Genomic DNA, 17,751 nt, shown 5'->3' with positions numbered 1-17,751 from the left:
TATCAGTAGACTGTGAGGGTCCTTGCTAAGCCCATCCTTATCAAAGTTCTGTCTACCAAACATTTGCTTTTCCATGTGAACTGCCTTCCTCCCCTTTGAAGCCCCAAAGCACTACCCCCAACATCCTCCTTTGTCTTTAGTTGAAGACAGTATTTAAGGTGAGACCTTCAGCCGTGCTGGCTGAGTTACCCAGTTTTCCTGGGTTTCTCCCATGTATACATGTTATAAAGCTTCGCTTGATTTTCTCCTGTTATTCTGTCTCATGTCAATTTAATTTGTAGACCAGCCAGAAGGACCCAGATGGTAGAGGCTTTCTCTTCCTCCTCTACATGCCCCATCACCACCAGCAGAAGTACAAAGCTGAGGACAGGTGTATCATCACAGGTAACGACCGTAACGCTAACAGGCACCTTTGATGGGCTAAGCACTGTGATAAGTACTTTACTTCATAATTTTATTTAATGCTTTTAAAAACTCTCTGAGGCAGATACTTTCATTCTACGAAGAAAATTTAGATTCAGAGAGATAAAGTAACTTCTTCAAGATGAGACAGAAAGTAGAGAACTTGGATTTGAACCCAGATGCTTCTTTTCCCTAAATTCATCCTCTTAACCAGTACCATAGCAACACACTGGCAATAAAATAAGCAAGCTTCCTGGGGGATCTACTGCCCTTTCCCCTCCTCTGCCCTGCATCCAGGCAACATGGGTAAGTTAATCTAGGAATAACATCATTCTAGGAGCAACTATATCTTCCTTCAAAAATGGACTTACACTACATCCATATATAAAACCAGCATAATGCCCACAGGATTAATAAAAAGAGTTCATAAGTTTTTGATCAATGATTGGAGAGGAGCATAGAGTACAGATGGTTTAGTGAAATTTTAATAGTAAAATTAAGCATGCACACACACGGAAAATAAGAAGGATGGTGGGAGGATGAATAAGAGATAAAGCTTTGAGTTCAGTGACTTCTTGATCAGAAAGGAAAAGTGAAAAGCCTTTGTACCTGGAGAGGCATGGTCAGCAGGTTGAGCTGCCTTTGCCAAAATATCACAGAGCTCCTGCTGAAGCTTCTGAGCGAGACTGTCCAGACCAGAGAAGTTGGGAACAAAGGAGGTAAATTTCTCCACAGGACTACTGGCAATCTCCCGGAGCTCTGCCAACGCTCCCTTTCTGAGGCCAACGGCATAAAGCAGGACGCCTGCCCTCACAAATGCCTCAGCAGGTTCCCGCACGTGGTCCTCAGCTGGGCCGCTGCTGATCACCACAGCTACCTGAGGCACACCCTGGCTTGCCCGGCTCCCTGCTGTTTCCTGGAAGTGGTCATCTAGAAGGAACTGCAGGGCCAGGCCCAACTTGTTGCCCCCAGGCTTAAACTGAACCTTCTGAATGTGTCTCAACACATTGCCTTTGCGGTGGTAGGTGGAAAGTAGGAACTCTGAATGGGGCACATCGCTGTACTGGGCCAGCGCCACACGGATGGTCTCTCTGCTGATATTGAAGCCATTTACCAGGGTGTACAAGAAGTTCCTCATGCTGCGGGTATGCTGGGGGTTGACGTTGGCATCCACCAGAAACACGACATCTCCCACAGAGGCCTCCCTGCAGACTGGGGAATAGGGTCAATTTAAGATAAAACATTACAAAATTGACAACTCCTGGCTGGCTGGAATCCATCTTTCCCAATTCATTGCCTTTACCCCCCACAGATCTGCCTGCCCTGCTCTCTGATGATGGCCAATACGCACACAGCCCAGGCACGCCATCATCTTCCGTTGCTCCCTCACGGTCACCATCTACCCTTGTTCACCTGCCACCCTCTGCTCCATTCTAACAGACATTTGACCCTTCAATTAGATTCCTGACCGTGGCCCTCCACTCATTGCTTAAACTTGATAAAAGAAACCAGCTTCTACCAGTAGAGGATGCTGTTGGCACCCCCCCCAGATCTCCTTTGCTGGCTAGCACATCTATTCCACAGCTGCTTCAAGTGCTACAGTTAACTGCTCCCCTGTGAGACTTTGTCCAGAGACCTGCTCCTGGCTGAAGGAAGTGGCCTCATCTGGAGACACCCGGGAAGTTACACGACCGCCACCACCACCCTGGGTGGCAAATGTTTGATCACGTGGGGATACAAACACCTGGCCCCCTTGCCTTAACTGAAACAATTCATAGTGCTATTTATGCTCCAGCATCTCGTGTGGCTCAGGTCAAGGCTTGATTTTACCTAAGGCTACATCCTTCCTTGGCTTCCTTGCCCCCTACCCTATCTCACTTCTCTTACAGGTTTGTCCTAGAGAGCACTCCTTCAAGATAACATGCCCACCAAATCCCAGTCCTAAGATCTGCTTCTAGAAAACCTGACCTAAGACAGCAGCTCTCCAGCTTTCATCTCTGGCACTGCCTGGCTACCACCAGCCTCTGTTAGTTTGACTCATGGCATTACCACATGTGTGGCTCACGTTTGTCCTTTGGCTGCCTGAACTTGAGGCTGCATTGTGCAACTACTTCTCCCGAACCCAGCTCTCATCCTGGGAATCACAACCCCAACAGTGGCCAGACCAAGTGGTACTCCAGCTGGGTCCACCCCGGTCTTCTGCATGGAAGGGATCAGGCACCAGGTGGCTACAGGACTTGAGCAAATAGCTGATCTTCTGGTTCTCAGATTGCAGTTCTCTAGAATAAGGGGTTGACCAGATGACCTGGCCTCTTCTGACTCAAACTTTGCTTTTCTGTGACAAGAAGTAAAACGTGGATTAAGTACAGTGCTCGTGTGGACAAAAAGAGGAAGAGGAGATTATGATTTATCTATTTCTCATGGGGGAGACCCTCATATCTCACAATCTGATTATCTGTGATGATGGGAAAAGAACACATAAGTTAGTGATGAGAGGAGGAACAAAGGCAGAAACCAGCTAACGAAGATTTTAGTTTCAAGTGGCTGGAAAACCAGGGATAATTATCCCACACTGGTCAAACATACTTGCATTTGATTTTGTGCCAGGAGGATTAAAACACTGGCTGGGACTAGCCCTGCACTATCTCTCTGGCTTTCTCTCTCCACCCTCTCCACTTTGTTCTCTGGGTTCGAGGCTCCTTAATCTGGTTTCTCAAACTCTCATGCTCCCAGTTGCCACTGGCCTTTACCATGCTAATCCCTCCATGGGGTTTCTTTTTCCTCTGGTAAATTTCCATAGAATCAGGTTCTTTGATCTTGGTTTGTAATGTAACATTTATCAGTGTGCTTATTCAGTTAATGACAATCTTCCCCACCAGGCTGTGAGCTCCACGAAAACAGATACCATATCTTTTGTTTGTTTGTCCACCACTTGAGTGTCTAGCATAGAGCCATCACTCAAAAAATATTTGAGGAAGGAAATATTTGGGAAAGAGAGAGGGAGTGAGGAAGGAAGACATCACTTACAAGGAGGGAAATATTGAACATTAATGAAACCAAATAAGGGACTTAGAAAAGTTTAGAACTAGAAATAATCCCATGAGACTATGCAACGCGATACTGTAGCCACTAGGTACACGTAGCTATTGAGCACTTGAAATGTAGCTAGCACAACTGGGAAACTAAACTTTAAATTTTACTGAATTTTAATTTCAATAGTCACATGTGGCTAGTGGCCATGTATTTGAACTGTACGGATATAGAATAATGAAACCAATTCATCCATCTCATAGATAAAGAAAATAAGGCCTAGAAAAGCAAAGTAACTTGTGTAAATCTGTTCAAAAAGCCAGTAGAGTAGTCTCCCCTTACCCACAGGGGGTACATTCCAAGACCCCCAGTGGGTACCTGAAACCATAGATAGTACTGAACTCTGTATAGACTATGTTTTGTCCTGTACATACATATCTATGATAAAGTTTAGTTTATAAATTAGGCACAGTAAGAGATTAACAATAATAACTAATAATAAAATTGGCTTTGGGGCCATTATTAAGTAAAATAAGGATGACGTGAACACAAGCACTGTGATACCTCAACAGTCGATCTGACAACTGAGATGTCTACTAAGCGACTATACAGCATGGATATGCGGGACAAAGGGATAATTCGTGTCCCAGGTGGGATGGAGTGGGACAACTCAAGATTGCATCATGTTACTCAGAATGGCTCTCAATTTAAAACTTATGAATTGTTTATTTCTGGAATTTTCCATTTAACATTTTCAGACTGCTGTTGACCATGGGTAGCTGAAACCACAGGATGCAAAACCATGGATAAGGGGGGACTACTATATTAGAAACCAGGTCTCCTGCCATCCAGTCCACACCCTGGACTGCCATAAAGAAGATTAAATCAAAAGTCCATATGAGAGAGAGGCAAAGACCACGTGAGAGTTTAGACCAGAGGGCTGGGGAAGGTTGGTGTTCTCCAGGGTCATTAAATCCATTGTCCACTTCGAGAGTCCTGAGTCCCACCTCTCTCAGAAGTTTGCCCGATTTTGGTCATAAAGCCAAGTAGAGTCATGAGTATGGAAAAGTCAGAAAATAAATGAGCTTAAGGCCTGACAAATAAAAATGGCAAGCAATAGGATATATTGGAGTATATTAGGAAGCCATTTGGTATAAACCTAATTCGGCCTGACTTCTTTTTTTTTCCTCCTAAAGGGCCTGACTGACTATTGAGCACGCATTGCATATCTGCTTAGACATTTCCTATGGCCAGAACAAAGGCCCTTGTGATAAAGATGCAACTTCCCCCCACATTAGCATTTTTCCGTAGGCTAGCAACTGATTGCTGCACTCACCTCCCAGCTCACCTGTGACCACTCAGCTGGAGACAACAGACTGCCACCCTGCTGTGTTCACAGAGACAGAAGACCTACCTGCTATTTCCATCAATCCCTGTGCCGACAGAGCAGTCTCACGACTATTGTAAAAGGGACATTTCAATCCTACGTGAAACATCCTCTTTGAGGGTATATAACCAACCTGTATACCCCCACTTCTTTGGAGTGCTCTGTTCCTTTGTGGAAAGACTCTCCCGGGTTATAATCCTCAGATTTAAGCGCAGAATAAACTCACCCAAATTTTCATTTATAGATTGGATATGGATTATTTTCGTCGACAGGCCCATTAAGCTTTGTTTCCCTTTGGCCCTCCAGAATGCAATCCTATTGAGAGGAGAGAATTCACTGAATGCTCCAGGGGTGGCTGACTGGCTTGTCCCCTTAACATCTCTTTCAGAAGAGATCTAACAAATGTCTCCCTGATCTTTCCTAGAGAATATTTTTCAGGCAAATAAGTATTGGTTCCATCCTGTGCAACTTGAGAAATGTATTACATTTTCATACGTTGTTACTTTCTTAACCCCTCCACTAGTTCTTTGTCATTTTAAGTGTTTGAAACCTGAAAAGACTGACTGTCACAGCTTCTGTTCACAAGTGAGGGGAGTCGGAGCCAAAGGGAAAATTTAGACAGCTTCATGTTTTTTTCCCAACAAGTAACAGTCTATGTAATTGTATTTGAATATTTAAACCTCAATACTGTCTCAGTGGGGCTTCAGGCTACTCAAACAATCTTCTCTTGATGAGACTTTCATCTTGAAAAGTCCCAACAATCTGTTAATGACTGCAAAAAATTGCAGAGGTGTCACCAGCATTTGGTGAAGCTATCTATCAGTAGCTTAGGCAATTGTGATGACAATTACCCCTCGGAATAGAAGGAGACAAAGCAAAATGCAGAGTCAATAGGACGGGCCCATGTTTACAAAAGCATTTGAGAGCCTGGAAATGCAGTCCAAAGTATAGCATTTTTTAATATTTTTGTTTTCTCGTTCCAAGTTAAGCTTTGAAAAAATCAGTGCCCACTATTCACTAGAAGTTTCCAGATTCTAAGTTCTCCTTGAAAGAATCATTTTCCTTTTGTTAATTATGAAGCTCCTGTAATATGTGCTTTTAAGATTGTCACTATCTCTAGGTTCCTAGGCAAGGTCATCATTTTCGGCTTAAAGAATCTGATGCATTACCAATTCTCTGTGCCTTGATAAAACCGAAATTAGTTGCAAGGAAGATGAGCCCCCAAAACGTCTTCCAAGTCTCCATTCTCGATATGTTCCTAGACAGAAAAAGAAATCTCAGAATTAAAATTACGTCTTCATACACTTAAAATGAATGCATCCTATTGTATGTTCATTATACCTCAATAAAACTGATTTTAAAAAAACACAACTGTCCTTCCCAAGACCAATGAAAGCTTTATAAAAATTAAGGACATGTTGCCACATCATTTTAACTGTGCAGGGAAAATGGTCTTGCTGACCTAACTAAGGAAGAATTTTGTAAACACCCACAGTGTATACCTCAGATTCCACTGTTTGAAGTTGCCCAGATATGGCTATAAAAGGAGAAAGCATATAGCGCGTGGGGTTGAACTTCCGCTTCACACACTGAATTCATTTGGTGGGACATAAACATTTCTGGATGGTTTTGCTTGTATTTTTATACAAGTGTTGGAGGACCTGGTAAACATCTGTGGCAGACGGAAATATTCAGATATTGCAGGAGTCCATCTGCCTGATAACATCAAGCTAGCCTGAAAATATTTTATATGTTCCCAGAAGAAGCAGAACATCATACTTCCCTCCCCTAAATTTGGATCCCATTTCAAAGGCCTCCATAAAAATTATCCCCTCCCAATTTCATTTCTGTTTTTCGGCTCTAAGAAAGCCCATGTGTTGAAAAATAAGACCAACGTGACAATCACATTGACTGAGATGTTGCAATTGGAACAGGGGATACCTCATCTTTATCTTCTTAACCAGCCAACCTCACCGCCATCCTCAGCAGAGTGTAATGGGGTTAAAAGTAAGGATTCTTGGAGATAGACTGCCTGGGTTTGAATCCCAGATCCACTACTTAATAGTTGATCTTGGGCAAGTGGTTTCGCTTCTCTGTGCCTCAGTTTCCCCATTTGTAAAATGGGGGCAATAATAGCATCAACCTCATGGTCTTGTAATCAGGACTGAGTGAGTTCATTATTGTAAAACACCGTACCTATGCCTGGCACATAAAAAGCACTCTTTAAGTGTTTGTTAAATAAAGTAAGTCTTGGAAACCCACTATGTAAGAATAAAAAAGTATTCCCCTTAATTTGAAACTCAGAATCGGCAGAGGTAAAGGGAGACTAATGTTTTGCATTGTGTATTAAGAAAGCAGTTATTTCATTCTGTGTATTTTAATTTATATTTTTGATTTAATTCCTTTAATTTTCACTCTCAATTGATTGCTGCTTTGTACGTTACTAGACTAATATCTCTGCGTTCCTCACCTCACACCTGGGAAAGGCCAGCAGATCAGGCCTTAGTCTGCTCACTTTGTTGATGGAAATAAAGAAATCGGGTCCCAGAGAGGTTAAGTAGCGTACCAGAGCTACACAGCCATGCACTGTCAGGTTCTGTCCCAGGGAACCCAACTCCAGTTCTAGTGCATGGCTCGACCTCAAACCTCTGCTTCAAACCCTTCAATGAAAGTCTCCAAGTCCAGACTGTCACCGATCCCCCAGAGTCCACTTCTTGTAAGATGAGGACCTAGGAGCAATTTACCATGGGGTAAAAACGTGAGCTCAAGCCATAAGTTCCTTTGCCCACCAATTAGGTCTTCAAAGAGCATAATGTTATATCCAAAACACTGTATTTGGTGCTCCAGAGAATGGAATTATAAACCTTGCTTTCATGTTTAGAGAACTGAACAATCTATTTGGGAAGAGAAATTTTACATACTGGAAACAATAAGAAATTCAGTAAACTTTAAAGCACATTCTTAAACGTATCAAAGAGTTTAAGCAAGAATCTCACAGTACCTATATCGCTTTTCAGTCTTGGGACCTTTAAGCAAAATGTTGTGTGGAAATGACATCGTGGTGCCTAGAAATAGCAGCTCCCCACGGATTGAGGGCCTCTTTCCAGAAAGTATAAGCGTAGCCACCTTCCTTCCCTAAGGACACATTGCTACTGTGCACGTTTAATTTACTCCTTCAGAGTAACCAGAGGATGGAGATAACCACATCTATTTTATTATTTTATGCCCACAGAAAATACCGGGAGAAGTCTTGACTTCAGAGGAAGCCCTTAGGCCTTGATTCTGGTTTCAGCTTGACCATTTGCTCCAGGAACCACAGCAAGCCGGTTCACCTTTCAAGGTTTATGTGATGACTCTAGAGAGCTTCGCGCTGCTTTGGGACACCTACTATATACCCCACTATATTATAAGCATTCCCCAGGATAGTCATCCAGTGATTTTCCAATAAATAGATGTGATATAATTGGATTTCTCTGTTCCTCGGTTTCTACGTCAACCTCCCATTAATACCTCCTCAAGGAGGCATATAAGTAACTTGAGGGAAGATACTCTAAGACTGTAAATATCCTATTCCCCAATAAATTTTCATCTAATGGCAAATAAATGGATGTATGAATCTTAAAGAATAAACTGTTCTAATGGATTAGGGACAGTATGAGGGTAAAGAGCTGGCAAGTTTGAAAGTACCAGGAAAAATGTTCCAAAATAAATTTACCATGATGATGATGATGATGATGATGATGATGATGATTACTATCACAATAAAATACTGTACTTCAATTTTTTAAAGTCGGGTTAATAAAGTTAGATGAAATATAAAAGCTTCAAGTATGATATCTACATTTTCATATTTCATTATGTCCTAATTATTAGCATTAATGCACTTAGTCATAAGAAATGAGAAGTATTTTTAGTTAGTTGTAAATAAAGCACTAGAGCTGTTTATGGAAATCTAGTGGGAAAGTCAAAAGTATATAAACATTTCACAGCTGTGTCTATGTGTGTGTTATTTCAATGAAGAGAAAAATGTCTGTAGATTAAGGACTTAACATCTATATTATATATACTATTTCATGAAGATGTTTATATTTAATTTAAGCTGCTGAAGAGGTTTTGCATTTGAATATGTAGGGCTCATCGTGGAAGCAAAAAATGAAGCGATTAAATGAGGTGTAATTAGGCAGGGATAGTATAGGATGTCAGTTCTTTCTGGAAATAATTCTAATGGGCCTGGGGAAGAGAGCAACTTCTCTTAAAGTATGCTGCTCAAATAGTTAACTCACCAGAACAATCCATCTTTTAAGATTAAGTCATTCAATTAAAGTAAGTACTTTGCAATCACCACAGTAATAATTGATCAAGGGAAGAATCATTAAGAGATGCTAAAACCATCAGGTAAAAGCATGTTGGGGTGGGGCTGGCCCCGTGGCCAAGTGGTTAAGTTCGCGCGCTCCGCTGCAAGCGGCCCAGTGGTTCGTTAGTTCGAATCCTGGGCGTGGACATGGCACTGCTCATCAGACCACGCTGAGGCAGCGTCCCACATGCCACAACTAGAAGAACCCACAGCAAAGAATACACAACTATGTACCGGGGGGGCTTTGGGGAGAAAAAGGAAAAAATAAAAAAAAAATATATAAAATCTTTAAAAAAAAAAAAAAAAAAGCATGTTGGGGAGCAGGATTTTAACACAGTTTCCAAGTATCCCCTGACAAATTACTTATAAATTACAAAGGGCAAAGAAAGTACCTTGACAATGGAGAAACATGGTGGACACTACCAAGTGTTCAAAGTTGACATCAACAATATTAATAGGATAATAATAGAATAAACCAACATCACATCTCTCCTGATGTTATGCATGAGAAAACTCAACATCACTTATATGGTAGCCCTCCTCAAAAGCCATGGCCTAAATCTAGTAATGAAGAAACAATCATTTAATACAAAACTTGGGGACAGTCTAAAAGACAACTGGTCTGTGCTCTTCTAAAACGTTAATCTCATGAAAGACAAAGAAAAGCTGAGGAAACAGCTGAGGTTAAAACAGTCTAAAGAGACATGACAGCTAAAGGCAAGCGTGATCTTGGATTGGAAAGAGTTGCTATAAAAGGACATTTGGTGGAGTAGTCGGTAAAATTTTAATATGAACTGAATATTATATAATAATTCTGTGCTGATGTTAAATTTCCTGATTTTGGTCATTGTGTCATAGTCATGTAAGAGAATATCCTTGTTATTAAGAAATGCACATGATATATTATCAGGCAGAGAGTCTTGAGGTCAGCAACTTACTCTCAAATCTTCAGCAGAATTACAACAATTCATAGAGAGAGAGGAGGAAAGCATTGCAATACTCTTGCAACTTTTTAACTGAGTGTTTACTGTTTACCAGACAATATGTTAGGCACTAAAAATCATGGAATAGAGAGATCCTGAAAGGACTTGGAACTCTAGTGGAGAGAGAGATGGATAAATTGCAATATCATAGGGTGAGTAAAATTATATAGAAATAGAATTATATAGAAATAGAAGGTGCCGAGGAACACACTGGGCGAGCACCTTCTTGGGTGAAGGTTTCACAGAGCAGGTGACACTGAAGTTGAGACTTGAAGGATGAGTGGAAATCTGCAAGTGAGCAAGTGGAGAAGGAGAGTTCCAGGCAGAAGGACAGCATGTGCAAGAACACAGGAGAGGTATTAGACACCCCAAGTAGAGCTCATCCAAAGCCTCGGGAGCTAAGGTTTTGGAGTGTAGGGGACTCAGTTAAGCCTTCACTAGCTCATACACCTGTGCTGTATAAGCTCTGAAGGTGTGATAAGTCTAATGGAGACCTTTGGTTTCCTGAAATGCCTGAACTGAGCAGGTGGGACAGAAGAGGGGATCTGGGAAGAGTTTCTCAGTCTTCAACCATAAACCACCTTAACTTCATTTAATTAAATCAACAGTGTTTTATATCCCAGTCTCCTTCAAGTTTTCTCTTCTCCTTCTGTGGACCCTTCAACTATAAAATGAAAAGATGCCATCACTAATGTTCTGCGCCAGCGGCTCTCAAACTTGAGCACAGCATCAGAATCCCCCAGAGGCCCTGTTAAAACCCAGCTTCCTGGACCCCACCTCCAGAGTTTGTAATTCAGTAGGTCTGAGGTAGGGCCTGAGAATTTGCATGCTGAGCTGGTCCAAGGGACCACACATTGAAAACCATTCTTCTACGCATTTAGCATGCAATGGTTCCCACCCAGGCATATGTGTGGTCCACTTACCTTCAACAGCATGTCTAGCTCCATATGGAGAAAATCAAGTGTCTATTTGTGTCTATCAACTAAGTGGGGAAAGGGAATAGATGACCTATTAAAAATGTTTTCTTTATATAGACATGACTGAGGGATAAGCAGAAGTTTCAAAATATTTGGATGAAAGACCCAACGCAAACGTGCAAAACTAATTTAACACATTTTTTTCAACTTGCTTTCTAATTATTCTCAAAAGTCTAGAGCTATGTTCTTTTTTTTTCTGGTCACTTAGGGTTATTTTAAGCACTGTATTTTTGGCTTTCTTACAAGACGGTCTTGTAGTGTACCACATCTGGGCAACAGGAAGCTCCAGAAGGCAAACAATTGGAGGACATGATCAGATTCTTCTGTACACATCACGTTAGAATCCACACAGCATGTTTGACAGTTAAAAAAACTAAAGGTTCGCCTTAACCTATTGCATAAACAGTAACATTTGCTTTCTGTGCCCATTCACAAATCTTATGACGGCTCGGATATATATACAACTTTGTTGTAAAATATTTGAGGGAGGCTATGTCAAACATTTCAATGACAATTAATGCGCCATTAGGCTCAGAAAAAAAATAACAAGATGCAGAATCTTGGCGTGTTCTTCCAGGGAGGGATAAGGATTAGAATGCCAGAGTTCAGCAGAGCATTGTACAAAGCGACTGACAAATAAAAATGGCAAGCAATAGGATATATTGGAGTATATGAGGAAGCCATTTGGTATAAACCTAATTCGGCCTGACTTCTTTTTTTTTTTCCTCCAAAAGGGCCTGACTGGCTATTGAGCACGCATTGCATATCTGCTTAGACATTTCCTTTGGCCAGAACAAAGGCCCTTGAGATAAAGATGCAACTTACCCCCCGACATTAGCATTTTTCTTTAGGCTAGGAACTGATTACTGCACTCACCTCCCAGCTCACCTGTGACCACCCAGCTGGAGACAACAGACTGCCACCCTGCTGTGTTCACAGAGACAGAAGACCTACCTGCTATTTCCATCAATCCCTGTGCCGACAGAGCAGTCTCGCGACTATTGTGGGAGGGACATTTCAATCCTATGTGAAACATCCTCTTTGAGGGTATATAACCACCCTTATACCCCCACTTCTTTGGAGTGCTCTGTTCCTTTGTGGAAAGACTCTCCCGGGTTATAATCCTCAGATTTAAGCTCAGAATAAACTCACCCAAATTTTCATTTATAGATTGGATATGGATTATTTTCATCGACACGACAAATGGGTGCTGATGACCATCATATTCCCATTAGCCGTGGTAATTACAAGATTAGCACACAATTTGTGAAATGTTTAAAATTTTAGAACTGAACGCAATCTCAGCTCTTGGGCAGTTTTTGACTATTCTAAACCCTCTTCATATCCTGAGTCATCTGGTTTCCCGTAATGCCTGGTTCATACCTCAATTACGCCAATTGTCATATTGCATTGTCATGGTCTGCTTAATTGTTATCTCCGTCACTGGGCTGTGAACACACAGAGGGCAGAGCCTCGGCCTGAGAAATTTTTGTAGTCTTGGATACACTGAATCCAACTAATTAATCTTTTCCTTTTATGATCATTATATAAATGATTGAACAAACTGCTAAATGATTTAATCCAAAGAAAAAAGAATATTTACTCAAACTCTTTCTACTTATGTGTAGCTTATAAACTCCATCATCCAAGCATTTCATGAGCTTGGTCTTGCCAGAGAAATAGGAATAACTACTCCATCTTTCTGAAGTGTTTCATTCAGGAAGGATGTCTAAAATCTACTAAGCAAAGCAGGCCTTTCCAAACACCCTGGGCAGGTCAGGGCACTCTGCCACTCCCTACTTCCTGTCACCAGGAAACAGAAAGAGCAGGTCATGATAGTGAATAAGGGCAAGTCTGGCGGCCCTCTGCAATTGTCTAGCCGGGCATCATATACAAAGTCCTTTATTTCTTTTATGTCCTTTAAGAAGAATGTTGCTCCAGAAACTGGAGAGAAAGTATAGTACGGAGCAGTAAAAATTGCACAGAAGTTGACTTTGAATTTTCTGGTTCAAGTGTCAGCCCTGCCATATTCTTGTGATGTGGCTTCTTGGAAGTCTCTTGAACTCTCTAAGCCTCAGCTCTGTCAGCATAAAATAGAGCCAATGATACCTTGCCACCACCACGTGGCAGGGTGGTTGCGAGCACAGCAAGAGCTAACGGTGGAGGAAGGACTTTGTAAAAAGGTACATGATTTGAGAGGTTACCATCACTTTTGTCAAGCAATCATCTACGGAACAAAATCCCCCAAATTTAGAACTTTCTCATTGACAGAACCAAACCTCAGCATTTTCTATTCCAAGATAAATGCTTTGCTTAAATCAAAGAGCTGCGAACACATATTTGCTCCATTATATCTAGGAAATAACCACACCATGATGAAAGCGGGAGTTTGGATTGACACACTTTTTACAGCAGTGAGAGAAGATTTCCTAAATTGAAGGAGTAGGGTACCAGGAGCGACACCAGGCTGGTGGCAGTGTGGTCATCTAGATGAGATAAGCTCTTTTAATCTAGCTGTCTATGTTCTTTGAGCTGAATCTTTCACTTTTGTCTCCAGGACTTCAGCTTAAAATAACTAAGTGCCATTGAAGCAGTCTTTGTATCTTTTTTGAATATCTCAAATCATGTATAATAAGTTTTTTAAAGACAATTGAAAAATTACCCACTAAATGCAGCAACACAAACCTATCCAGCCCTCAGAAAGATAAAAATATTGCTTTAAAACTTGCAGGATGCATTGACTAGGCTACAAAACTTTCCGAAGGTTACACAATTATAAGACGGTGAGTTATGCCAAGTTCATCCAGATCGCAAATTCAGAATATGTTACTTATTCCTTACTTCCGCCTAGAAGGCTGCACGCCACTCCTCGGCCCCAGTACACATGCACACACACTTACATTCGCACACACCTGGTAGGCTCCTATTCATCTTTCAAAACCCAGCTCAGACGTCACCTCCCTAACCCAAGGCTGATGGGGAGTCACCCCCTGTTCTGCTCTTCCTCTGAACTTTGTACACTTATTTCAGTGAATAACTGGGATTTGTTATGACCACATCTTCATCATTTATATTTGCTCAGCACCTAGAATAGTTCCCTTCTTTGCCCTTTCTTTTCTTCTCTCCCTCCCTCCCTTCATTTCTCCCAGTGCATGGAAACTGCAATCTTCTCCTAGCACAGACCCAAAACCATGGAGTTATCATTAACTTCTCTCTCACACACACACCCTTACATCCAAGCCGTCAGGAAATCCTGTTGGCTCTACCTTTAAAGCCATTTATCCAGAAACTGGTCCTCTCTCAGCACGTCTACTGCAAATAGCCTGTTCAAGCCACCATCATCTTTCTTTTTGGATGACTGCAACAACCTCCATAGGTCTCCCTTCTTCTAACCTTTCTCTCTGAAGTCTATTCTCAACATATACCCAGGGAGATCTTTTAAAACCGAAGTCGCCTCTGCTCAAAGCCTTCCACTGGTTCCCTGTTTCAAGACGAAATAGGCCACAGGCCTTATTGTGATCTGGCCCCATTTTTTCTCTGACTCATCTCTCATCCTCACTTGTTATACTCTGATCACTTTGGCCAACTGGCTGTTCTTCAAACAAGCCAGTTACACTCCCCGTTTAGGGTCTTTTGCATGTGCTGTTTCCTCTGCCTGGAAGGCTTCTCCCCATATATCCAGATATATACACGTGGCTGATTCCCTCACCTCCCTCAAGTCTTTGCTCTAATATCATCTTCTCAGTGAGGTCCACCCTAGCCACTCTACTTAAAATTGCTACCCACCCTTGTTCTCCAGGCACATCCAACCCCCTACCCCGCTCTGCTTTTCCTCTTTTCCCATAGCTCTTATCACCTTCTAACACGCTATATAATATTTATCGTGGTTTTTATTATCTTTTGTCACGCCCCCACCTTCAGCTAGAATATAAGAGCGACAAGGAATCTTTCTGTTTCCCTGATGCATCTCCAATGCCTGGCTCATAGCAGGTGTTTGACAAATATTTGTTGCATTAATTCATTTGCTCAGAAAAACAAAAAAATGACATGCTGTTCTTAAGATAGAATATTCTATACCAAGACTTAGAGGCACTCTTGGGAAGATTGGTGCCCTCTAGGCCATTATTTTTTAGTAAACGGAGAACTCAGAGCCAACTGGGTTCACTTATATATTTTAATTACAATTATATTTTTAATTCGCTTGTGCTAAAAATATCATCATAACAAACAGGATAAAAGTAAACATTCGGCAAATTTGTAGAATGAGTAAAAGCAGATCCTGGGCATAGTATTTAAAGGAGACTTGGTTTGAGACCTCTGAGAAATCTAAAATGGAGCCAGACTGTGACTGCAACCCACACCCAAGGAGGCAGGGGAGAGACGCGACCAGGATGTTGAATCTTTTAAAACTCACAGCCAAAAAATTTCACTTAGATAGAGAGTTACTTAAACATAAGATACAAGATTAGGTTGGAATGTTTGGGCAAAACAATTTTCTGTATGATCTTTTTAAAAGGAGTGATTGTGTTTTTAGGCTCAGGATATTTCAGGCCAAAATATCAGGTAGACAAATTCATCACTTCACTTCCTAGTGACTCTGTAATGTGCCATACTTGCTGTTTCTGCAAAAATGGAGACAGGGCTCCATCACTCTTGGCCAGTGCCAGAAGAAACACATCCACAGACCTTTCAAAGCCCATTCTCATGAGTCGGAAACCACCAAACAGGAATCTGTGATGGCAGACAAATTTTAAAGGCCTGTGGGCCACACACTCAGGGACTGAAATTAAAAAAGGGTCCTTCTGTATTTTGTATTCCCTGGGCCTATTTCTGAGCCTCTGAAGATCAATACAAAGAGAATAAAAGTATAATCGATTTTTCTCCTGTAGATCTTGTGGATTAATTCTCTGCCAATGTTTGATCCTTTCACCTCACATCTTAATAGTTGTCACCGTCCCCAGGTTTGTTCAGCGAATTTAAATGTAGAAATATCAGCCCCAGTTATCTAAAAATTGCACACAAAATCTAATCCTGATCAATTTCACATTAATTTTTCTCTCTTTTTTTTGAGGAAGATTAGCCCTGAGCTAACTGCTGCCAATCCTCCTCTTTTTGCTGAGGGAGACTGGCCCAGAGCTGACATCCGTGCCCATCTTCCTCTCCTTTATATGTGGGACACCTGCCACAGCATGGCTTTCCAAGCAGTGCCATGTCCACCCTCCGGGATCCAAACCGGCAAACCCTAGGCTGCTGAAGCGGAACATGAGAACTTAACCGCTGTACCACCGGGCCGGCCCCAATACAATAACTTTTCTTGAAGTGCTTTATAAAAAGATCATTTTCTTGAACTCTTGTAAATAATATGCATGCTGAAGTATTTAGGGAGAAGTGTACTGATGTCTACAATTTACTTTATAATGCATTAAAAAATAGGATGGATTAATGGATGGGTAGAGGGATGGTGTGTGATAAAAATATACTAAAATGTTAATGGCGAATCTAGGTGGTGAGTATACACGTATTTTCTGTGAATTCTTTAAATTTTGATGTCTGTTTGAAATTTCTCATAAACAATTTGAATAATCATTTAAATTATTTGTTAAAATTGTCTATGGTAGTCAAATGGAAAGAGAAATGACAGTCAAATTATATGAATCCTAGAAAGCTAGACAGAAGAAAAGAACTCCTATTTCTAACTCAAAATTGTCCCCATTGCCCATGGGGATGCTTTGAGAGGGAGAGTCATTTTATAACAGAGTTTTATATCTCTACTAAGCCTGTTTATTTGTTAAATGTTTAGTGTTTTCTTCTTCCTTTGGTCTTACCATTCTAACACGACTCTTCATTTTTAATATCCCCCAAAGAGATAATGCATCAATGAAATAACTCGTGGAACTTGCATGAGTCCCCATAAGTCACGTTTCCCTTTCCATGCAGACAGAAAATTCCAAGTGCAATCTCAAAATATTTCACATCTTCCTGCTCAATAAAACTTCAGAGAGTTACAGATCTCTGTCTATCATTGTTTTCATCTTAGAGGTTACTCTTGCTCTGTATATCTAGCAGATACTTTGGGGTGTTTTTTCTCTGCATCTCTACCCCTGTCTCAATTTCTCTCCATCTCTTCATTATTCGAAGTCTCTCTTTTAGTCTCTGTTTCTTTCTCTTGTCTGTCTATGTCTCTGCCTCTCTCTGCCTGGAAATGAAAGAGAAGCAGTGCATTTGCAAAAACAAATGGAAACAAACTAGACTTCCCACCTACAAAATTGTCCCTGGCAAAAGGAATTTCCTCCTACCTGGCAAAACCTTTCAGGCTGGTCCTTTCAATTGCTCCTTCTTATCTTCATCCCTTAAGAAACTGTTTGAGCCTCTGGAATTCCCTAGAGTACAGGAAGGTTTGAGGCTACAATGACACATCAGCTTTTCCAGCTCTTTTTAATACTCTCCTGGGGGAAAGAAAGGGGGGGCGAGGGGAGGAGCAAGGACTGTGTTTATGGTGACTGACACATCACTTGTGCTTAAGCATGCTTTATTGCCATTAAATGAAAATGATCATTCTGTAAACGCTGGTCTTAGAAATGAATACAAAAATTCACCAGGGACAGCAGACAGCATTCT

At 41.3% G+C, this 17,751-nt stretch overlaps 1 protein-coding gene across 2 annotated transcripts in view; it reads right to left on the bottom strand.

Annotated features, from left to right (window-relative positions):
- LOC106842755 (collagen alpha-4(VI) chain-like) overlaps positions 1-17,542 on the bottom strand; it is a 98,221-nt gene extending 80,679 nt beyond the window's left edge. The window contains exons 1-3 of one of the 2 annotated variants that reach the window (XM_014859458.3): positions 17,430-17,542; positions 5,989-6,077; positions 1,012-1,614 (exon numbers count right to left, since the gene is read on the bottom strand). In XM_014859458.3, coding sequence (XP_014714944.3) covers positions 1,012-1,614; positions 5,989-6,064 — 679 coding nt within the window. In that variant the 5' untranslated portion in view covers positions 6,065-6,077; positions 17,430-17,542. The remainder of the gene's footprint in view (positions 1-1,011; positions 1,615-5,988; positions 6,078-17,429) is intronic. The other variant, XM_014859459.3, reaches the window with a different exon arrangement.
- Positions 17,543-17,751: the final 209 nt, after the last annotated feature.

This window comes from Equus asinus, chromosome 21 (assembly GCF_041296235.1).
Source record: "Equus asinus isolate D_3611 breed Donkey chromosome 21, EquAss-T2T_v2, whole genome shotgun sequence".
Lineage (NCBI taxonomy): Eukaryota > Metazoa > Chordata > Mammalia > Perissodactyla > Equidae > Equus > Equus asinus.
Note: the sequence above shows the minus strand (reverse complement) of the source record. Positions and strands in the feature narration are given on the sequence as shown.